This window comes from Equus quagga, chromosome 17, assembly GCF_021613505.1.
Source record: "Equus quagga isolate Etosha38 chromosome 17, UCLA_HA_Equagga_1.0, whole genome shotgun sequence".
Lineage (NCBI taxonomy): Eukaryota > Metazoa > Chordata > Mammalia > Perissodactyla > Equidae > Equus > Equus quagga.
The window spans coordinates 32598846-32621435 of NC_060283.1; the positions used below are offsets into that span (position 1 = coordinate 32598846).

At 54.3% G+C, this 22590-nt stretch overlaps 2 protein-coding genes across 4 annotated transcripts in view; one reads left to right on the plus strand and one right to left on the minus strand.

Moving 5' to 3' along the window:
* The window catches only part of HDLBP (high density lipoprotein binding protein), a 75617-nt gene extending 61531 nt beyond the window's left edge, over window positions 1–14086 (plus strand). For all 3 annotated transcript variants that reach the window (XM_046644790.1, XM_046644789.1, XM_046644791.1), the window contains exons 17-28: window positions 62–280; window positions 2691–2912; window positions 3013–3231; window positions 4137–4275; window positions 7020–7174; window positions 8218–8322; window positions 8698–8832; window positions 10043–10186; window positions 12161–12346; window positions 12971–13087; window positions 13297–13425; window positions 13591–14086. In XM_046644790.1, the coding sequence (XP_046500746.1) occupies window positions 62–280; window positions 2691–2912; window positions 3013–3231; window positions 4137–4275; window positions 7020–7174; window positions 8218–8322; window positions 8698–8832; window positions 10043–10186; window positions 12161–12346; window positions 12971–13087; window positions 13297–13425; window positions 13591–13677 (1857 nt within the window). In that variant the 3' untranslated portion in view covers window positions 13678–14086. The remainder of the gene's footprint in view (window positions 1–61; window positions 281–2690; window positions 2913–3012; window positions 3232–4136; window positions 4276–7019; window positions 7175–8217; window positions 8323–8697; window positions 8833–10042; window positions 10187–12160; window positions 12347–12970; window positions 13088–13296; window positions 13426–13590) is intronic.
* A 3147-nt stretch (window positions 14087–17233) lies between these two features.
* The window catches only part of ANO7 (anoctamin 7), a 35902-nt gene continuing 30545 nt past the window's right edge, over window positions 17234–22590 (minus strand). Inside the window, exons 21-23 of the mRNA XM_046643110.1 lie at window positions 19931–20021; window positions 19324–19443; window positions 17234–19168 (exon numbers count right to left, since the gene is read on the minus strand). Coding sequence (XP_046499066.1) covers window positions 19094–19168; window positions 19324–19443; window positions 19931–20021 — 286 coding nt within the window. The 3' untranslated portion in view covers window positions 17234–19093. The remainder of the gene's footprint in view (window positions 19169–19323; window positions 19444–19930; window positions 20022–22590) is intronic.

Sequence of the window (22590 nt, forward strand, 5' to 3'; positions counted from 1 at the left end):
TTCCTCAAAAAAAAAAAAAAAGAAAGAAAAACCGTGGCTCCCTTGTGCTGTGTGATTTCAGGCCAACATAGCCGAGGTGGAGGTTTCAATCCCTGCCAAGCTGCATAACTCTCTCATCGGCACGAAGGGCCGCCTGATCCGCTCCATCATGGAGGAGTGCGGTGGCGTCCACATTCACTTCCCTGTGGAAGGTTCAGGAAGCGACACAGTTGTCATCAGGGGTCCTTCCTCGGATGTGGAGAAGGCCAAGAAACAGCTGCTGCACCTGGCCGAGGAGAAGGTGAGCACCACGCCTGGCAGGGGTGGGGTCACTGTGTCTGTTCCTTGCTAAAAATGTCCTCTCTTTTCATGGTGGGTAACTCCAAATACCCTTTCTGTGTGGCAGGTCAGGAGAGAGCTTTATACACCTTTATGTCTCCAATTTCGCCATCGCCTTTTTAAAAGGCCGTTACAGGTCGAATGCCATGTGTACAATGTGGAATATTTGTTGCTATTTGGCTTTTATTTTTTACCTTTTTTAAAAGTGTGATTTATATAAAATAAAATCTACCCTTCTTAGTGTAGTTCTGAATTTTGACAGTCAGTCATTCATGCGACCACCACAGCAGTAGAAAAGTTTTGACCGTCACCCCCCAGAATTCTCCATTGCATTTGCCTTTGCCCCTTCGTCAAAACCCGTCTGTGGGTGTGTGTTTGGGCTCTGTTTGTTCAGCAGCAGCCCAGGGTCAGGACGGCCAGGCCAGCTCTATGGGCCGTCTGGAGAGCCCTTCAGCTTTGCATCCTTGGCCTTTCCGTATGCATTTTGGAACCAGCGTGTCAATTTCTAGGGAGAAAATCCTGCTTGGATTTTGATTGGGATTATGTTGACTCTGAAGATCAAACTGGGGAGAATTGACATCTTAGCAGTTTTGAATCTTCCAATCCATGTTTCATCAATTTTTTAAGTCTTTGATTTTTTTTATTGGTGTTTTACAGTTCTTAGCATGTAGCTCTTGTGCAGATTTTCTTCAGTTCATATCTAACTTTTTTGTTTTTTATTGCTGTTACAAATGGTACTTCCAGTTATTGTAGCATGTGGAAATATATTTGATTTTTGATATTGGCCTTGTTTTATGCATCTGGTCTAAAAGCTCACTTGTTAGTTCCAGTAGCTGTTTTTGTGGATTCTTGTGAGCTTTGTATGTAAAGCACATCATCTGGGATAGACTTGCATTTCTCTCTTTCTGGTCCATGCACCTGTGTGTCGTGTCTCACTGCATTGCTTGGGCCTCCAGTACGATGTTGAATAGCAGTGGTGAGAGCGACAGCCTCGCCTTGGTGGTGAACTCTGGGGACAGGACTCAGTCCTTCACTGCTGAGTGTGAGGTGAGCTGTAGGTCTCTCGCAGAGGCTCTTTATCAGGTTGAGGAAGTTCCTTTCTGTTCTGAGTTTCTGTCGAGTTTTTATCGGGAGTGGGTGTTAGATTTTGTCAGAGGCTTTTACTGCATTTATTGACATGATCACGTGGCTTTTCTTTTTTTAGTATGTATGTTAATTTTTTTGTTTTTTTTTTATTTTTCTTTATCTTTTTGCTGAGGAAGATTCGCCCTGAGCTAATATCTGCTGCCAATCTTCCACTTATTGTAAGTGGGTCGCCAGCGCAGTATGGCCGTTGACAGAGGAGTGGTGTAGGTCCACACCCAGGAACAGAGCCTGGGCTGCCGAAGCGGAGTGTGCCGGACTTAACCCTCGGCCACGGGCTGCCCCCCCATCCCCCGTTTGGTTTTGATATTTGATTTTTTACCAAGTTGCTGGGTTGGGCTCCTAACCTGTTAGCTTTTTTATAATGCTGCTGTTTGCAAATGTCTGTGTCTGAAGAGCAGAAGATCCCCTTGGTGGTGTTTCATAAAACCAGCACTTACAAGATAGCATTCTGTTGTCTGCTGTTCAGCGTGCTGGCAGCCCTTCTTTAGTTTTCCTTTGTGTTTCCTCATCCTGGTGGGCCAGGTTTCAGGACAGGAGGAAGGAGAGAGAGAGTGCGTTGTGTGTGTCTGAGTCAGCCTGGAAGAGTGTGTCCCCGTGTGCTCTCCAGATGACTCTGCCTGAGGAGCTGGCATCAGCGAGGTCACCATGTCAGGGCCTTTGCTGGGCCCTGGTTTCTCAGTGTCAGACGAGGGCCTTGGGAGTCTCTGAGCTCGAGATGGGGTGTTGCTGGCTGTGCGTGGGCCCGTCTGTAGCGTTAGTGGAGGAAGGACTGGACCGGAAGCACTCTGCGTGTGATGGGAGGTGTGGGACGGCCCACGCCTGGGAGAGGGGCCAGCAGTGCCGTGGGTCCCTGGGTGTGGGTGGGCTTCCTGCTGTGTGCACCCCACTCCCCCCGCCAGCGTCCCGCAGCCACACTTGACTGCGTCCCCTTTGCAGAGGGAGGGTGGCCTGCAGGGGTTCAGTCAATGCTGGTAGGTGGCAGGACTAGGGCTCTGAGTGCTCTTAACCATCTCGGCTTCTGATCACAGTGGAGGGAAAAAAAGGATGTCTCTGGGTCTCCATCCGTTGGTTGTGGTGGGGCTTGGTTAGCTGCATTTGGGGAGATGCTGGTGACAAGGTGAGGAGAATTACGGCCCACACTGTTGTCCTCTAGGCCCTCTTACCTGCCTGCTCCAGGAGCCAGGCAGGTGGCGTCAGGCCAGTGTATGTGGGGTTGCTTTCTACAGCAAACCAAGAGTTTCACCGTTGACATTCGCGCCAAGCCAGAATACCACAAGTTCCTCATTGGCAAAGGGGGCGGCAAAATTCGCAAGGTGCGTGACAACACAGGAGCCCGCATCATATTCCCAGCGGCCGAGGACAAGGATCAGGAGCTGATCACCATCATAGGGAAGGAAGACGCCGTCAGGGAGGCCCAGAAGGAGCTGGAGGCCCTGATCCAGAACCTGGTAAGGCCGCCTGCTCTGGCCTAGCGCAGAGTGGACCTGGCCCTCGGTTCTCTTCGGCGTGGGTGAGAGGTTGTTTACTTCCCTTCTGTCACTGCCGCAGGATAACGTGGTTGAAGACAGCATGCTGGTGGACCCCAAGCACCACCGTCATTTCGTCATCCGGAGAGGCCAGGTCTTGCGGGAGATTGCTGAAGAGTATGGTGGGGTGATGGTTAGCTTCCCACGCTCTGGCACTCAGAGTGACAAAGTCACCCTCAAGGGTGCCAAGGACTGCGTGGAGGCGGCCAAGAAGCGCATTCAGGAGATCATCGAGGACCTGGTAGGCGCTTGGGGGCCAGCAGGCTTCTCAGCCGTACAGTCACCTGAGCAAAGGGGGTGGGTGGTGTTCCCTCCACATCCCGCAGGCAGGCCGGCCAGGCCGTGGCAGCCCCGTGAAGGACTCCCACCAGGTTAGAGAGGGGCTGTCTGGTTCTCAGTCTCCGTCTCAGCTGTTGGCCTCCTTCCTGACAGTTGGTGAGAATGCTGCCTTTGAGCAGCAGCTTTTTGAAAAAATTGTTTGAAATTTTTTTCCTCTAAATGAGGATCAAGCTGCTTTCTCTTCTCTTCTCCGAAGGGCGGAAAATAGATTGAAGAGCAGAGTGTCCAAGTGACTCTGTGGAGAGGTCACGTGGGCTTGCCACGTGCTGGGTTTTCTAAACCAGACTTTAGCGCTTGCCTCCTCCCCGTCCCCTCCTGGAGCTCCCTGACGTGGCCTTGGAACAACTTCTCTGATAATCAAGCCCGCTGCCTCTTTGTGGAGGCACAGCCACGGCATCCGCATGTCACCTGGCTAATGTGGCCACCCTTCAGGGACGGCACCTGATGGTGCTGCCTGCTGTGTGGTGGGAAAGAGGGCCCCTCCTTCGTGTGTCGAGAAAGAGCACGTTATGTTCACGTTCTGGGTGGTAAGAGCAGGCGGCGGTGCAGTTGTGTGTGGATAAGTCTTCGATTCTTCCATAGTCTTCTGGGGACGCGTTTCAAAAAGAGGCTGCCCCTTTGGGCCTACCCATGTCCCTCCTTGTCCACCCCATCCTACCTCGAGCTCTGGATCCACTGCGGAAAAGGGACATCTCTGGGCTTGGAATTGGCTGTAGAGGATGGAAAGGAAGATGAGTGGACATGAATTGACCCTAAGTGGTTAACCTTTGCCTTTTTTGTTTTCCTTCTTGTCTGCCTTCCCCCTAGGAAGCCCAGGTGACCATTGAATGTGCCATACCCCAGAAATTTCACCGCTCTGTCATGGGCCCCAAAGGTTCCAGGATCCAGCAGATTACTCGGGACTATAACGTTCAAATTAAATTCCCAGACAGAGAGGAGAACCCAGGTGGGTCCCCATGGTGAGATCTGTGCTGAGTGGGAAGCAGGAGGTGTGTGAATGGCTCTGACCTGGGGAGAGGCGGTGGCAGGTGGCTGTCACACGTCCTGGTGGAGCTCCTTCCTGCCCACTGCTCCAGTGTGGTGCGCTGCTGGAACCAGTCAGGCATCCTGGGGCTTCCAGAAGTTCAGGGTCACTCCCTGGTCTCTAGGAGGGAGGCTGTGTCAGTTACTTCAGGGTGATGAGCTGCCCTTCACATGTCCTAGAGGCTTGCAGCTAGTGATGAGGTCAGAGGAGAGCAGAGCACCTGCAGCCTCTTTTTGTGTGTGTGTGTGTGTGGAAGATTAGACCTGAGCTAACATCTGCCAATCTTCCTCTTTTTTTCTTTTTCTTTTTTTTTTCCCCCTGAGGACAACTGGCCCTGAGCTAACATCCGTGCCTATCTTCCTCTGCTTTATATGTGGGACGCCTACCACAGCATGGCTTGCCACGCGGTGCCGTGTCTGCACCCGGGATCTGAACCATCGAACCCCGGGCTGCCAAAGGGGAACGTGCGCACTTAGCCACTGTGCCACTGGTCTGGCCCCACCTGCAGCCTCTTGTGCTGGGGCAGCCCTCGAGTTTAGTTCCCCTGCTTCTCACAGTCCTCTGAGTGCCATGCGTGATGAGGCCGTGTCTGCTCTGTTCACAGCAGCCGCCTCGCTCCCTGCCTCCCTCCGCCCCTCTCTCCGCCTCTCGTCTCCTCTCTGCGCCTCCTTTCATACCATGTCCCTTGTGAGGCAGGTCTGCTACAGAAGGTGAAGCAGCCACTGACCTGCCGGAGGGCGCCATTCCTGTACCTGGCCACCCTTCCGGAATGGCCCTTCAGCTCGGAACGTCCTGCTTGTCACCTGGTTCTGTTTCTGCCCCAGGTGTCGGGTGGGGTGGATGGTGGTCTCAGAGGTGACCTGCAGGATGAGGGCTTGGTATGAGCAGGAGCTGGTTGGTGTCTCAGCCTCACTTGGTAAACACTGTCTCCTACGCATGGAGACAGTGCGTTCTCCTCGCTGTTGACACGTCTCCTGTGGGTCGCTCTGGTCTCTGCGGAGCCTGCCGTGGCTGCCAGAGTGCCTGTTTTCCTCAGGATACAGCCTCTTTTCAGTAGAAAGCTAGTGAAATCATATTGTGTCACATTTGTTTCACACTCGAATATTTATTTTTTAATTTTGACATAACTTCACGCTAAAAAAAAATTGTGCAGGCTAGTATAGAGACATCCCTGTGTACTCATTATCCAGACTCACCAGTTTCTCTCATCCAGCCCCCTTTTACACACACACACACGTGCACATGTGTGCACTTATTTTTCTGAATCATTTGAGTAATTTTCAGACCTATCCCTTATCCATAGTGGCTGTTTCCTAAGAGTAAGGACATTCTCTTCTGTCATTTGAGATAACCGTGGCACAGTCATCACACTCAGAAGATCTAACAGTGTGTGATACTGTTCTCAAGTTCCTGGTCAATATTCAAGTTTTGCCGAGGTGTTGTTTTTGTTTTTTTGCTGGGAAAGATTCACCCTGACTAACATCTGTTGCCAATCTCCGTCCTCCCCCAAAGCCCCAGGACATGGTTCTATATTCTACTTTAAGCCTTTCTAGTTCTTGTATGTGAGCTGCCACCACAACATGGCAGTGGACAGACAGATGGGGTGGTTCCATGCCCGGCAGCCAAACCCAGGTTGCCAGAGCGGAGCACTCCGGACTTTAGCCACTAGGCCGTCAGGGGTGGTTTTAAAAGCGTCCTGCAGAGCCCGCCTCTTCCCCTGGTTCAGTCCAGGATCACGATGGCCTGAGGCAGTGGTGTCTGTGACTTATTCTGTTTGCTTGTTTGTGTATATCGTGTGCACTCCTGGATTCTGTCTTGCTCCAGGAATCTTGTTTTGCTGCACACGTGGTCCCCCGTGTGGCCCACAGGAGCCCCACCAGTTGCTTCCGTGTCCTGTTTCATGTCCCTTCATTCTTGGAGCGAGCTTTCTTCCTGGCTTAAGAAGCGGGTGCAGGCTCGCCCCGTCCCTCCTAAACTGCCCTCTGAAGCCCTTTGCTGCCGCCTTGTCCGGCGCCGGCTCCCCCAGGCTGTGGTCACCGTCTATGCTTGCTCCCCTGCCCCTGAACAGAGTGGGCCAGGCTCTGCTCCTCCTCTCTGGGCTCGTGCGACTCAGCTCGTGCATCTCGCTGCTGCCTCCAGGAGGGTTGGCTTTGTTTTTTTTTTTTTTTTTAAGATTTAAAAAAATTTTTTTTCCTTTTTCTCACAAAGCCCCCTGGTACATAGTTGTGTATTTTTTAGTTGTGGGTCCTTCTAGTTGTGGCATGTGGGACACCACCTCAGCATGGCTTGACGAGCAGTGCCATGTCCACGCCCAGGATTCGAACTGGCAAAACCCTGGGCCACCGAAGCGGAGCACAAGAACTTAACCACCCGGCCACGGGGCTGGCCCCTGGCTTCATTTTAAAGGCGAGAAAGTGAGGCGTGGAGCTCGCGGCCTCACTGTACAGCCTTGGTGCCTGCCTGGACCTCGGCTTATATGAGGCTTGCTGTGTGGATGTTGTCTCCTCAGCTCTCCCAGCCCAGGCCCTGTCTTCCTGAGGTCGGTTGGGGTCTTTCCTCCTTTCCCTGCCATATGTAGGTGCTTGACAAACGATGGAATTCTGAGTGGAGACAAGCCTGCCTGTGCAGAAGGTCTGTGGTTGCCTACTGCCCTTTTTTCCCCCTAGTTCATAGTGTGGAGCCGGCTGTCCAGGAGAACGGTGACGACGCTGGGGAGGGGAGGGATGCTAAAGAGGCCGACCCTGGCTCTCCCAGGAGGTGCGACATCATCACCATCTCTGGCCGAAAGGAAAAATGTGAGGCCGCCAAGGAAGCCCTCGAGGTGCGTGTGCGGGCCCCCCCCCCCCCACCCCCAGGGGTTCTCAGCAGGCCCCATGGCGGGAGAGGCATGGCCTGAAGGGAGGCTGCCCACGGTGGTGGGTGGGTGGTCTGGACACTTAGTCCTAAACCCTGAGCACCTCGGCTTGCACTGCGGCCGGGCCGGCCGGGCTGGGCTGAGGCACAGCGCATTCCCCCACCGCCAGCCTCTACCTTTGCCAGGATCTGGCAGCTGCATGGAGCCAGCCTAGAGGCCTGGAGGCTTGGGGCTGTGGATGAGCACGGAGCTGGCAGGTCTCATTAGCAGCAGGGCGAACGTGATGTCCAGCCTCAGTTTCCCCTCTGTGACAGGGAGTAACCAGGCCTATCTCAGGCTTGTAAGGATGAGTCATTTGCATAATGAGGACTTAGTGAGCACTACCTACACGTTCAGCAGCGTTCTCAGCGCTGCACTACCACAGCGTGCAAAATAGCATTTGTGTTGCAGTGCAGGGACCAAGAGACAGAAATAGGTCACATGTCAAGTGATGGTAAATGCCATGGGAGGCCGTCCGGGGCTGCTGTGGAGACAGCAGATGAGCCGTGGCCCGGGCAGTGCCCGTGTCGAGTTGTTGTCGTCCCTGCAAGCCCCGTGGGCTTGAGCCGCAGCCCATCCCTGACCTGAGCAAGGCCGGGAGTCAGGGGGCCTCTGCGTCTGAGCCCCGCCTCTCCTCCCTGGGCCTCCAGTCGCCCTGTTTTTCCTGGATTTGTTTTGCTTCTGCCAGGGCCCTGCTGCGTTTAGGAGCATGAGCTTGGGGTAAGGGTCTGAGTTTGCTGTCTTGGCATTAACCTAAAAACCGGATTCCATGTCTTTTCCCCTTGTTTTCCTATTGAATTGAAGGTCTAGGTGGCATTCTCAGTCCAGGTGGAACAGTATGACGTGTTCCAGAAAGCACACCGTAGTTCTCATAGGGCTTTTCCCCTGTGCTCCATGAAAACATATCGCTGAGCCCAGAGGGTCACTCTGATCCCTGCTCTCAGGCCTAACCTCCACTGTCTTACCTGCAGGCGCTGGTTCCCGTCACCATTGAAGTGGAGGTGCCCTTTGACCTTCACCGGTACATCATCGGGCAGAGGGGAAGTGGGATCCGCAAGATGATGGACGAGTTTGAGGTAATGCGGTTTTGCAGGTTCTTTCCTGGAGACAGGGTGTGGGGTGTGGGGTCTTCCACCAGTGTTGTGGGGCGTCCAGCCCCTTGTCAGCTCTGTGCTGCCTCGACCCCTCTGGGTGGGTGAGGTTCTGGGCCCAGCCCCTGGCCCTCCGTGGAGGTGCCTCCTGCTCCTCTCATGGAACAGCGGCTCTCCTCCCCTTACGGGGTGGGCTTCCTGCTTCCCTCCCTCCTTGTCTGGAGGCTGCAGTTGTGTCCCTGGCCACTTGTGACACAGGCAGCTGATCACAGCTTCCACACTCACCGTTGGGGGCTAGATAGACACATTTCTGTCCTGTGGGACCCCATGTGTGCTGGGCCTGTTCCTGTCTCCATGTAGGTAAACATACACGTGCCAGCACCTGAACTGCAGTCTGACATCATCGCCATCACGGGCCTCGCTGCCAATTTGGACCGGGCCAAGGCTGGGCTACTGGAGCGTGTGAAGGAGCTGCAGGCGGAACAGGAGGACCGGGTGCGTGCCAGGCGGGCTGTGGGTGTGGAAGCTTCCTCCAGATCCATGGTTCTCAGCCTTGGTCACACTTGGGAATCGCCAAGGCGTTTCTGAGAGATGCAGCCCCCCGACCACACTGCACCCCGTTAAGTCAGGCGGCTGGAGGTGCACTCGGGCTGTCCCCGCATGCACTCAGACCTGGAGGGCTCACTGTGGGGGGGGCCTTTCATCAGAAGCCGTGTTGAGGAAGGAGCCTTTCCTCTTGTTAACATAACAGCGACAAAGTTGGGCTTCCATGTTAATTAGCTATTTCTTTTAAAAGTAAGTCTGAAGACATGTTGTGATGTCTTCGACCTTACAGGAAAGGTAAAGTTGGGGGCGCCTGGGAGCTGTTGCTGGAAGAACCCCCCAAGCATGTGCTGTGCGGTCTGGGGTGGGTGTCAGCGGGCCCTGCTGCCTTCCTCACTCTGTAGCTGCCCTGCTACTGAGTAAGGGTGGGGACCCACCTCGCCTGTCTGTAGAGCTGGTGTCTCCTCTGAAGGGCTCGTGAGTGACGCGCAGCCAGGCGGGTGTTGTGGAAACTTCAAGCACCGTCATGGACTGCACGGGGGTGGTGGACTTCTCCCTGAGGGCCGTGACTTTCTGGAGTCTGTGATGGAGTGGAGCTTGCAAGCCTCATGCACTCTGAGTGTGGCCCCCATTGTCTCAGCCCCGGCACCAGCTTTGGGGTCTGTCCTCAGATCCAGTCATAGCCTCAGCCTCTGGCCATAGATGTCTGGAGCTGTATATCTTTCCCTTAGCAAATTTCTTTGAAAACTCTTATTTTTGGCCTGCCTCTTTACCCCAACTTGGAAGACTCAGAATGTTTTTATTCTTTTCATTAAACTAGTTGCACGAATTAGGACTGTAGAGCCAAGAGCTCCTTCTGTCCTGTGCCAGCCCTGTTGGTTACAAGCATCAGCTTCTCCTCAGTTACCAGCCAGGCCTTTCAGGTCCTTTTCTGAAGGATTACCTTAGTCATGGAGTGGTCAAGGCTGCTAGTTCTCATTACTACCTGATGGAAGGTGGCACAGAGGCTGACGAAAAAGCTGTGTGTTGCTTGTATTGCTGAGGTCACAACGGATAGCTTCCAGGTCCCGGATGGAATAGGGCTGCGTGGATGCATGCAAGGGTGAAGGTCAAAACTGAAGTGGTCTACTCTTTGCCTCATCCTCACTTGTTTCATCTGTAGGCTTTAAGGAGTTTTAAGCTGAGCGTCACTGTAGATCCCAAATACCATCCCAAAATTATTGGGAGAAAAGGGGCAGTGATTACCCAAATCCGCTTGGAGCATGACGTGAACATCCAGTTTCCTGATAAGGACGATGGGAACCAGGTAAGGACGACACTTGGGGCAGACACCACGGCTAAAGCACTGTGGGGGCAGGGGGACTTGTGTTGACCTTTGTCCTGACCTGAGACCATGACCAGGCAAACTTAGATTGTGCCCAGCTGGGAGGTGAGGGGGAAGTTCAGAGTGGCAGGTCTCTGAGGATCTGGTTTGTGTTGGGGTTTGGGCCCCACCTAGGCCCGAGCCTGCTGGGCATGGTTTCCCTGGCACATGGGCGTTTTCCCTGTGCCCATCAGGTCACTCCTGGCAGTGAGCTGGGGCTCTGGCTGGGTCTTTCTCACACAGTTGTGCCCACAGGGGGACCCCTGCAAAGGAGCACCCTGCAGCCTGCTGCACCCAGTGAACGGCGGGAGTCAGGCCCCACACCGGGCGCTCCCCCAGCCCATCTCTCGCTCCTGCCGCCCAGGCCCTCCCTGCCCCTCGGGCTCGGCCCCTAGCAGGTTGCCCAGGCTTCACTAGGGTTGTGCTGCTCTCCATGGCGAGAGCCTGGTCTCCTGCAGTCTTTGATGCGCAGCAGCATGCCCAGAAACGGCTCACTGGAACCTTCCAGCCAGCAAATCCAAACAAGCCTCTGCAGACTCTGGCCTTCTCACCCCTTCCAGCCCCGTGTCCATGTGAGCCCTGTGTCACACAGCTACGGGCCACCTGCCTGCTGAACCTTCTCCCTCCCCAGCCTTTGACTTCAGAAAGCCAGGCTGACCTACAGGGCTGACCCACGGTCCCTGCTTCCCGTCCTCGCCCTGGTCCTGATGCCTCCCCACGCGCATTCTTTGCAGTGACTTTTCTTGTATCTAGTCCTCTGTTTCCAAAGAGTCTGCTTATACTGCTGCTCTTTTTTATTTTTAACTTAAATCTTTAATTTTCTTGAGCTTGAGAACTTGGCTGTCTTCAACCCCTCACCTTCACTACTTTTTATTTCTCTCAGCTTTCCCACATAATTATCAGTTTTTAAAAGTCATTATTTGGTGTTTTTAGACTATTTCACTTAACATTCCGTGAGCCCCAAGGAGGGTGAAGCGGCCACATTTTGTTCACATGCAGCTTTTTCCTGCGAGAATTGTGCGTCTGTTTGCAAAGTCTGTTCTGTGCCTGTGGCTGCACGTGACGACGCACTCACCAGCTGGCGGGCGGAGGTTTCTGGGCTCTGCTGGGTGGATTCCGGGGGGCGCCCCGCCACCTCCCACTGTTTGCGTTTGCTTCCTTGAGGCAGGAGGCGCAGGAGGCTCTGCTCTGCTCTGCTCTTCTCTCCTCTCCTCTCCTCTCCTCAGGTTTCCCTTGCCTCTGTCCCGGGGTAGGTCTCTGAGCTCTCCTCTCCTGTTCCGTTTCCAGGCGTGTGTTCTCCTTCTCTGGTCCTTTTACACTGTGTTCTGTTCTTTTGTGGGAGTGATGTTTTCTCTCATCCTGAAGGGTGTGGTTTATGCCTGTTACTTTGTTTTTGTGCTTTCTTCTCTGTGCCTGAGCTGTCAGTCTGCTCTGCTCACTCTTGACGAGTCTGGGGCTGTTGCCTGTCTGTCTGTCTGGTAAAGCCGGGCCCTGGGCTGGGCGCCCTGTGGGTGTGGAGTGCCGGCCACAGCGTCCGGCACCTTCTCTTCATGTCCGTCTGTCTCCAGTGGAGACTCCTCCAGATACGGGGCCCGAGGGGACCTTCCCTGCGTCCTCACCTGCCGGCGTTTCCTCATCTTTGTGGGCAGGTGCCCTTTCTCTTCCTGTCCGTGACTGTCTGGTGGATTTGGGAGGTGCAGGAGCTCAGTGGACACTGTTAACCTGTGGTGGGAGATCAGCGCCTGACATTCTTTTCCACCTTCTTTCTCTTCTGCGAGGGTGTCTTTCTCCTTAAGGTGAGGCCGACCTCACTCAGCCCTTCAGCCAGGCCCCCCAGAGCACCGTGCCGCCCCTTGTCACTTGGGGTCAGCAATCCCTGGGGGCATCCCCTCTTCTGACTGGATTTTCCTTTGTTAGCCCCAGGACCAAATTACCATCACAGGGTACGAAAAGAATACAGAAGCAGCCCGGGACGCAATCCTGAAAATCGTGGGTGAGCTTGAACAGATGGTTTCCGAGGACGTGCCTCTGGACCACCGTGTGCACGCCCGCATCATTGGTGCCCGTGGCAAAGCCATCCGTAAGGTCATGGACGAATTCAAGGTGAGTGCCTGACCCGACCACAACGCTGTGTGTGGAGTCTTGGGAGCACAGTGAGTGAGCTGGGGGCGTGCTTCCGCACCTCCCGGGCACTTCCATGTGGGCCAGTTGAGGGGGCACCAGGGACCACCTGGGGCCTCAAGTTTTCCTGCTTTGGCTGCTGACCACACTTGGTGTCAGAAGAGGAGACATCCAAGGCTCGGGTGCTTGTCCCTAAGGTGGTGAGATCGAGAGAGGTCACAGCTGTGTGTAGTTGACTCTGTGGGTCAGCACCTTGTGCCAGCCTACAGAAGGTGGCCCCCCGAGGTGGGCCGCTCGGGGTCACCTCAGGCAGGTTCCTCCATGGGTTTTGCATCTGTCGAGGCTTGCACGGCTTTGAAATGCAGGGTGAGTCCGCCCATCCTGCTTCGCCTGCTGAAGACGAGGTGCTCTCGCAGTGCACTGGGCTTCCGTGTCTGGAGGAGGCGGGACCAACCATGAACCCAGAGTTTTACATTTTTATTGACTCAGAGGGGAACACTTCCCTAGAAATGGACTGTTCCCCGCCATACACAACAGTGACTCTGTGGTCCAAAACGCCCGGATGGGGCACTCAGCCACCTCAGCTGCTGTGTGTACTCCTTCCAGGTGGACATTCGCTTCCCACAGAGCGGAGCCCCAGACCCCAACTGTGTCACCGTGACGGGGCTCCCAGAGAACGTGGAGGAAGCCATCGACCACATCCTCAACCTGGAGGAGGAATACGTGAGTGCTGGGTGGGCAGCAGGCCTGTGCCTGGGGGCCCCTGGGTCTGCCTGGCTTGGGGTGACAGTGAGGCAGTCTGCGTGCACTTTTGGAGGCATGCCAGGTGCAGGATGGCCCCTGAGTGAGCCCCAATGTCTGAGACAAGGGCGGGCACAGTGGGTGCATATCGTGCCATCCGCTGCAGACCGACCCCGCACGTGTGCCCACAGCTGGCTGACGTGGTGGACAGCGAGGCGCTGCAGGTTTACATGAAGCCCCCAGCCCATGAGGAGTCCAAGGCACCATCCAAGGGCTTTGTGGTGCGGGACGCTCCCTGGACCGCCAACAGCAGCGAGAAGGTCAGACGGCGTCCTCCAGCCCTCCATGTGCCCTGGGAGGTGGGAGCACGGTCACAGTCGCTCCTCGCCACGGGCGGGTCCAGTGTCCAAGGGTGGTGACCCTTTTGGAAGTTGCTTAAGCACGACCCCCTTTCCTAATAAAGTTGTGCCCTCTCTCCCACACAGGCTCCCGATATGAGCAGCTCTGAGGAATTTCCCAGCTTTGGGGCTCAGGTGGCCCCCAAGACCCTCCCTTGGGGCCCCAAACGATAATGATCAAAAAGGAGAAACCTCTCCAGCCTGCTGACCCAAACCCACCACACAACAGTTTGTCTCAATCTGACCCAGCGGCTGGCCCCTCCGTAAATTGTTGACGCTCCCCCTCCCCGAGGTCTCGCAGTGAAGCCGGGCCCGCCCGGCGCTGTGTGCGGCTGGGTCTTGGGCCTGGCCAGCGCCCAGTGCGTGCTCAGGACCTGCTCCCTGATGCCTTTGCCCTGGGACGGCTCTCCACTGTTGTGAACACTAACAGAGGTAACGGGACATTTCACGATAAGCTTCCTGGTCCACCCAGCATGTCAGTAAGGCTCTGGCCTCCACTATGAGAGCTGCACAGCTGTGGCTGAGTCTACTTCCTGTGTCATGACCTCAGGAAATAAATTTCCTTGACTTTATAAAAGCCAAACGTTTGCCCTCTTCCTTTCCCACCTCCCTTCTCCCCCTGCCTATCACCCAGACCCTCCTTGTAGAGTGCAGTCCGCCTTCTTCCAGCTGCCAAAAAGCCCACTTAGCCAGACCGCAGGGTGGGGAGGAAGACCCAGTTTGCACTGGGAGCTGCCTGGACCCAAAGGAGAGCTGCAGCGGAGCCAGAGGGGACCAGCGAGGTGGAGGGTGACCGGGTTCTCAGACAGCCCGCCTCCACCTGCGCTTGGGTCTGACCACAGGCGTGTCCGCCCTGCACCCCTCGGCGCTGAAGGCCCCAAGGCTGGTGAGCGAAGCCCAAGGGCGTGGCTGCTGCCTGGGTCCGCCATGGCTGTCACGGTGGCCGGCCATAGGATCTGAGAACCGTGGCATGGGGCGGGGTGCCCAGAGGGGAGTGGCGGGGCTCCCCCGCTCCTCCTCCGTGGACCCTCACTGTACGCAGCGGCCGACTTGTCTCTACGCCCCTCAGCTCCCCGAGCCCGCCCTCCCCTCCCCCGTGTTCAGTTGCCTTCTTTCTACCTCAGAGCCAGGCGGTCGTGGCTGCACGCCGAGGGGAGTGCTGCCCCAACACTCAGCCTCCCAAGCTCCACGTTTGTGGGGGTCACGTGTCCACTGCGGCCTTGGGGATGGGAAGCTGAGTGCTTGGGCCCAAGCTGCGCCCTTCCTTGCCTGCAGGCGGTGCAGGGGCCCGTGGGCTGGTCCAGAGTGGGGAGTGCACATTGCCGCCCCATCCTAGGCCATCCTCTGTTGCACGCTCAGAAGCTGTGGGCAAGCCTCTGCCAGTTGACTGAGAGGCAGGCTTCATGGTCCTGGGGTAGAGAGAGGCTGTCGCCCGGCCTGGACCAGAGGACTGAGTGCAGCTGAGGGAGGGTCCGCTCTTTCTCAGCTGTGTGGTAGGTAATTCTGGGTGTTGGACCATAGGCCTTGGCGCGAGTCAAGGTGCCCTGCCCCCAGCCGGCTTGGTGAGGGTCCGCTCTGGAGAGGAAGAGGGGCCCCGGGCGGCACAGAGGCACCTGTGTGGTGGTGTGAGAACCGAGGACTGGCCTTTGTCTTTGGGTTGTCTGCTCTCCCCATCCCTGCCTCTCCCCCGACGGAGGTGACTGACCCACTCTCAACTTGTCCTGCCCCAGATACTGGAGTCCCTGAGAAGCTGACTTTGTGCCCCAGGGACGGTCATTTCTGCTTTGACCATCTACCCCCTTCACCCCGCCCCCAGAATTGTTACTGTCTGTTTAATAACTCAAGCTTGGTGGTCTTCAGACTGAAACTCCTGAAGAGACCATGAACGGCCTGCCCCAGGTCTAAATTGAGTTGCCTCTGCAAGTTCCCTTTAGCTCAAGCAGCCTTAAATGTGCCCGTTGGTAGGAATGATGCATTGGGACAGGAAGGAACACTTGTTCCAGCCCAGGAGGCTGGGCGACCCCGCCGCAGCTCGAGTTGATGGAGACAGGGAGAAGGAAGGAAAGGCGTCCCCTGCAGCTCCGGGGAGCTCTGTAGGGACAGGGCCAGCACTCTTTTCCATCTGCCTGAGTATGGAACCTTTCCTGTTGGCCAGCTTGCTTCCCTCCCCTCGCCCCGGCTTCCTCTGGGATCTGCCCGAACCTCCGCTTCCCTTGGTCTTTTCTACAGTGTCCAGCCCCGCCCCACCTGAAGGCGAATTTTAAATTCTCATGACAGATTTTTTGCACATCTGCATTTATTGCTAAATGTCATAGATGCAAACTCTCCTTTCCTCAACTGTGTTTGGGGTCTTGCTCTGTTTTCGGCTGTTGTTAATCGAGGTGATGAGATGACTGTGCCCAGGCCTGGTTCCCCGCGGCCTCCCATGCTGCTGGAGAGCCTGGGTGGGGATGAGGCGTGCGTGTCCTCCGTGTTGAATGTCTTCCATATCGTATGTGTCCATAGCTACAATCCATCCCTTGGCCTTAACTTTGGAATTTGGAGATTATATGCAAACATGTGTAAAGGCTCATGAATATGGATGACACTGGAATTTTATAAATTCTAAAATAAAACCCAAAACCGGATGTAGTGTGCTGGGACTCATTTTATCACGCCCGGCACCTGTGTGTTCTCAGTCCTGTGAAAGCAGGGCTGTCTCAGCATGCTCTTGAGTGGTAACTGGACATGCACAGTTCTAATTTTTGGTGCAAGTTCTCCCAGAGAATTCTCCAGAGAATTGCACCAAATCCCAGAGAACTGGCATATGGTGGTCAACCCTGTGTTAACTGCCCCTGCAGGAGCCACCCTGGGAAAACAGCAGTGGTCACAGCGTGGGTGGCTGGCTGTCACTATTGAAGGTGGACAGTCTCCTCGCTGCCCTGGCCTCTCATGTCTGTGAAGCAGCACCCTGCCACTTACACTTAGCTCCATCCTGTTTGAATTATGTCAAGAGCAAACCTTGGTGGCACCCCCTGGAAAGGCTCCCAGCCCCCAGGTGGATGCTGAGCTGGGGGGAGGGGAACAGCCTTCAGCTGGAGGAACCACCTCATTATCCACGTGGTAGAAAATAGCACCAGGAGTCCGTGGAGCAAGGGAGTTAGAGGCCTTGCTTCTGAGAGAGTGGTCTCATTCCCACCAGGTTAAAGGCAAGTAGTTTACCCAGTGACCCAGCAATTCCTCCTAAACATGCGCCCTACGGCACCGGGAGACTGGGACAAGAGTGATGGCAGCATCATTCCTAACAGCGGCCAGAATGGGCCAGTCACGCACAACACTGCACGGAAAGCTCATGTCCGTGGTGCTCGCCGAAAGAGGGTCCGACACTGCGGGTTCCCTAGTTTCAGCCCTGGCATCAGAGGCTGAGGTGGTGGCCACTCTGGGTGGGAGACAGTTAGTGGGGAGGAGCCCACGCCAGGCCTGGTAATCAGGGTCCTGGTACTCAGGGCCGGGTCTTGATTCATGTGCTGGTTACAGCGGTGTGAAAGCCCGGTGGACACACTTGAGCATTGTTCTTATGTTTCAATAAATGTACTTCAAAATTATAAAGTTGAGGCGCTGGCCCCGTGGCCGAGTGGTTAAGTTCGCGCACTCCGCTGCATGCGGCCGGGTGTTTCGTTGGTTCAAATCCTGGGCGCGGACATGGCACTGCTCATCAAACCACACTGAGGCAGCGTCCCACATGCCACAACTAGAAGGACCCACAACGGAGAATATACAACTATGCACTGGGGGGCCTTGGGGAGAAAAAGGAAAAAAATAAAATCTTTAAAAAAAATTATAAAGTTGAGTCAGCAGCAACAATAAAGCAACTAGCTGGAAAAAAATACTTGTGGCTTTTGTGATCTGGGCCAGCTCACTCTCTAAAAGGCAAGTGAATGAGTGACAAATCCAAATGCCAGTGGCCTCACAACCACTTCTGCACGCAGCCTCACCCCTTGTCAACAGACTGCCCAAAGCGTGCGCAGTGCTGCCGGAGGCCCGAGCGGCGCCGTGTAAGTGATGACACCGCCTTGGCAAGGACGCTGTTGAGAAGGGTGTCTGTTGGCACTTCCGGGCTCTGCGTCAAAGCGTTTTAAAAACTGCGTATCCTTTTTGATGCTGCAGTCTGCTTCTGGGAGTGTACCCTCAGGAAGTCAAAAGTGAGGACAGTGTTTCCGGATGTTTATTCCAGTGTAATTGATTGATAGCGCCGCGGAAGAGAAGCCTGCGTGCCCGGCATAAGGGATGGCTAAGTTGGGAAGTGCCCGTGACAGGGTTAGGCCCAGCAGTCCACCGAGTTCACGGAAGGGAAACGTGGAAAGAGGCTGCTGGAGCCAGTGGGGGATGAGGTCAAACTGCACGTACCATTATGCCCCCAATTTTGAAAACGATTATGTATAAACACACAGAAAAACGTGTGGAAGGAGATCCACTGAGGGTTGCAGGAATGTCCTCAAGTATTTCTCTGGTTAGGGAATAAAATTCAATCTCCTTCCAACTCCTCCCCATCTGGCCCCAGCCTAGGGGCCTGCCGGAGGTGGGGGAGAAGCCACTCCTCTGGGGCACAGCCCAGCGGGGAGCAAGGAGGGAGCAGCTTAGAGAAAATGGCGCACCAGGTTCAAAAAAGAAGCCCAATTGAGAGGCCTTGGCGGATAATGGGGAATGGAGGGGGCTGGGTGGCGTGGTGAGCTGACTCAGCTCTGACCTGAACACAGAGTGCAGGGGCTGACAGGTGGGTCGTGCTGGGGGGCAGGCAGCACCCCAAGTGGACAGTGTGGGAAGAGGTGAGGTGGGCCTGGAGAGAGGGGACACTCCACCATTCAAAGGGCAAGAGGCACAAGGAGCACCAGGGAGAACAGAAAGGACCTCAGAGCCAACTGGCTTGATTGGCAGATGAGCCACATCCGAGGGCTGAGGGGCGAGAGGGAAGTGTGAACGGGGTGGAGGCCACCTCCTGGGCTAGTGGAAGACCAGGGTCTGGGGGTGAGTGAGGGGCCCTGGGGATGGGAAGCAGTGAAGGGAGCAGGCCTAGAAGGACCGGTGCTCTGAGAGGAGAGAGGCGACGAGCTGGGAGGGAAGCGGCATGTGCCTGAGGGTGGGGGCAGCCAGCACCTCAGATGTGGAGCCTTTCTGTCTCGGGTGAGCGTGAGGAGAGGATACCGGCTCCTGGGGCTGGGAGGGGGATGGCAGGGACAGCTCCCCGACAAGCCACTGGGTTCCCCTGGCACAGCATGCCCTGGCCCTCCAGATGCTGCTGCTGTAGTCAGCTGGCCTTGGGGACTCCAAGGGGTGGCTGATGGGGACCACGACCAGGACCTGGGAGGCAGGGCGCGTGAGCAGAGGCCCGAGGCAGCCAAGGGCACAGCAGCTCTGGGCCAAGGAGGGACAGGAGACCGCTTGTGGCCTCTGAGCACAGTGAGCCTTTGACAGCCTGGCATCTCTTCTGAGGCAGCAGGGCCTCTGCCCTCCAGGTGGGTCTGGCTCCAGGTCCCTGAGCCGCTGACTCTCAGGGTGACCCCTGTGATCTCAGAGGGAAGGGACTGGGGAGGCCCGGCCATCTCCTAGCAGGCTAGGCTTGTGGGCCCAGTCGCATCTCTTGAGCCAGGGGCTGGTTGTCCTTCGCTCCACCTGCTCCAAAGAGAGCCTGTCTCCAGGAAGACGGGGGAGGAGAGTGAGGTTAGACTGATTCCACTCTGCCACTCTTCACTCCGTCCTGCGCCGCAGCAGAGCGCCAGGCCGGGGCCCCTCCACCGGGGGACCAGGGAAGGTGAAGCCTGAGGGCTGGGGGTGGGGGCTCACCTCATTCTCGGCCAGCGCCTGCTTGGCCAGGTAGTATTCGCGCTTCACCTTGATCTCCACGGACTCGGGGATGTCAGGTACCAGGAGGTCGAGGACCCGGCCAATGGAGAACACCACGTGCTGGGAGCAGGGGATGGTACGGGCAGTGGGCGAGCGCACCCCACTGCTTGGTTAAAAACAAATGCCCACCGTGGCCTTCACAGGGCCAGGTGTGGGCACCTGCTCCCCGGGTGCCGGCTGAGCTGGAGGGCAGCAGTACAGCAAAGGAAATGCCTGGAAGAGGCAGAGGCCATGGCCCAGAGACCACCCCCTACTTCTGTCTCCCCGTGCAGCTTCCCTGGGACACTGCAGTGCCCAGAGCATTCTGAGGTCCACACAACCCAGAGACAGAGGCCAGGCAAGGATGAACTCCATTTTCCAGATGGAAACGAAGGTGCAGAGAACTGTGATTTGACCAAGGTGACAGGGCAGGACCCTGCTCCCTTGGCCCACCAACTCCAGCCCCGCTCCACATGGTGGGATCAGAGAAAGCATCCTGGGGTGGGCCTCACGTCAAGGCTGAGAGCCAGTGGGGGAGGTGAGCAGAGGAATGGGGAGCTGCCCCTACCTCAAACACAATGACAAAGGCCAGGCGGATGGCCAGAAGGTTCCAGTAGGTCCGGGAATACTGTCCATCGTCGTCCCTGAAAGCCTGATACCTGCAGGAGATGGGGCTCGGGTGAGCAGCCGCGGCCGAGGCTCAGCCGGGTGGGCAGCAGGCGCAGGCGCCGCTCTCCAATTCTCCGCCTTTCCTTCCTGGTCTCTAACGCTGGGCCCGCTCCCTGCAGGTGCCTGGAGAGGGAAGTCCGCCCAGACGGCAGACTCCCCAGCACCCTTAGCGCTAACTGTGGGGCTCCAGCGGGGTGGATGGGCCAGACTGTCCCATCCCCTTACCATGCTGCACCGGGCCCCACAGTGGCAAATGCCCCACTATCTAGTAGACGTGACAATCCGTTAAGTCTGCTGCTACAGGTGATATCAACCTACTTGTACCATGGAACTGTGCCATCAGATACAGTCAGCAGTCCTTTCTGCTCGGAGACTGCCTGCCCCGCACAGCTCTCCCTACTGTAATGAGCCCATCCATCAGCTGTGCTATTTCAGATCGGTGGTCATCTTGTCATCCTTTGACATCTTCCTGTATTTCTGTCTTGGGGTAAGATGTGACATTCCATTTTGTGACATAAACTTACATATTGCCCTCCATGGAAAGCATTACCAAGGTCAACTTTGTAGGAAAGAAAAAGCCAAAAATCTCGAAAATTAAAAATATAGGGGCTAGCCCTGTGGCCAAGAGGCTAAGTTCGCGTGCTCTGCTTTGGCGGCCCAGGGTTTTGCCAGTTCGAATACTAGGCACGGACATGGCACTGCTCATCAGGCCATGCTGAGGCGGTGTCCCACATGCCACAACTAGAAGGACCCACAACTAAAAATACACAACTATGTACCGGGGGCTTTGGGGAGAAAAAGGTAAAGTAAAAAATCTAAATAAATAAATAAATAAATAAATATAAATATATATATATGTGTGTATATATATGTATATATATAGTCATTGAAAAAAATTCTCAATGAATGGGATAAATTTTAAGTGACGAAACTAGACACAAGAGAGACTGTGGGAAATGGGAGACAATTATGATGAAATGACCCTGAATGCAATATAGAGAGCCAAGAAGAATTAAAAATATAAAACAGCACTCAAGCGACTTGAGGAGAAATGGAAAAGCTGCAACACGATGGGACTTCCAGAAGACGAGAACGGAAGGAGCGGGGAAGCACTATTTGAAGGACAAAATGGAGATGTTTCCAGAACTAAAGAAAGACATCACTCTTTAGATCAGTATCACACTGTGACTCTCAATGAGAAACTTTTAAATAAACCCAACCATGGCAGATACCTGTTAGTGACACAAATTAAGGAAAATGAGAAAAAAAACTTATATGCTACGAATGCTTCCAACAAGAAAAGTCAGGTCACTATAAAGTAATATTTCCAAAGAGCTGAGGGAAAGTAAATCTTAACCTAAAATGTTCTACCTGGTATTTAAAGGACAAAGACAGAGATATTTTCAGACATATAAAAAACAACATATGTAAGAGTTCACCAACCACACATCATTCCTGAAAGAGCTATTAAAGGACATACTTCAGCAAGAAGAAAAATGAACTCAGAGGGAAGGCAATGCATAAGAAGCTATTGTAGCCACAGAAGTTAGTAAAATACACCAAACAGATGTGATTAACAAATGCCTAAAGATGTTTTGTGTATTTTAAATAGTAATTAAAACTCTACAACAATAGTAAGATGGACTGATGGGTGCTCAACAGGGGGTAAACACATGAAGGTCCTTGTCATGCCAGGGAGAGAAGACAAAAATGAATTCCTTCAGGCTTGGTTAGGACAATGTACAGTTAAGAACATATGCTGAAAATATAAGGGTAATTCCTAAAATAATAAAAATAATAAAAAACCATCAGTTCCAAATGAGCATAAAGAGAAAAAAAATACAGAACACTTTCACTCAGCTGCCAGAAGGCAGGAGAAGAAGAATTAAAAAAAAGAATGGCAGTGGAAGAAGTATCCACTAAGAAGGGATCACAAATACAAACTTTTATGCAACTAAGAACCTCAAAATACATAAAGCAAAACCTGACAGGACTACAAGAAACTGATAACCCTACATTCCTGAAAAGATTTTAACTCACCTCTATCAGAATTTGATAGATCAAGCAGGGGAAAAAAATCAAAATCTGAACAATAAAATTAAGAACTCTGACCTAATAGGTAGATATAGAACCTCACCCCAAAATTAGTCAGATTTTTTTCAAGTTCACCTGAAACACGCAAAAACCCACTGTGACCAGATCATAAAAGAAGCTTCAATAAATGAGAGGTTTTCATCATTACTTCAGGTTCTCTGACCTCCAAGCAATTAAACCAGAATCAGTGATTTTTTTAAAAGGATCAAAAAGGAAAAACTCCATGTGTTTGGGAAGTTACTCTCCTAAGTAATTCATGGATAAACAGGGAAATCACACCTGAAGTTGTGAAAGATTGAGAAGTGAAGAACAGAAGGATGATTCACACTAAGGGAATGAGGCTTTAAGTAAATTTACAGACGTACGTTTCTTTATGAAAACCCAGGAAAGACTGAAAACGAGTGAGCTAAGGTTTCAACTCCAGGAGACTGATTTTTAAGAGGAAAGACACAAACTGCATCTGGA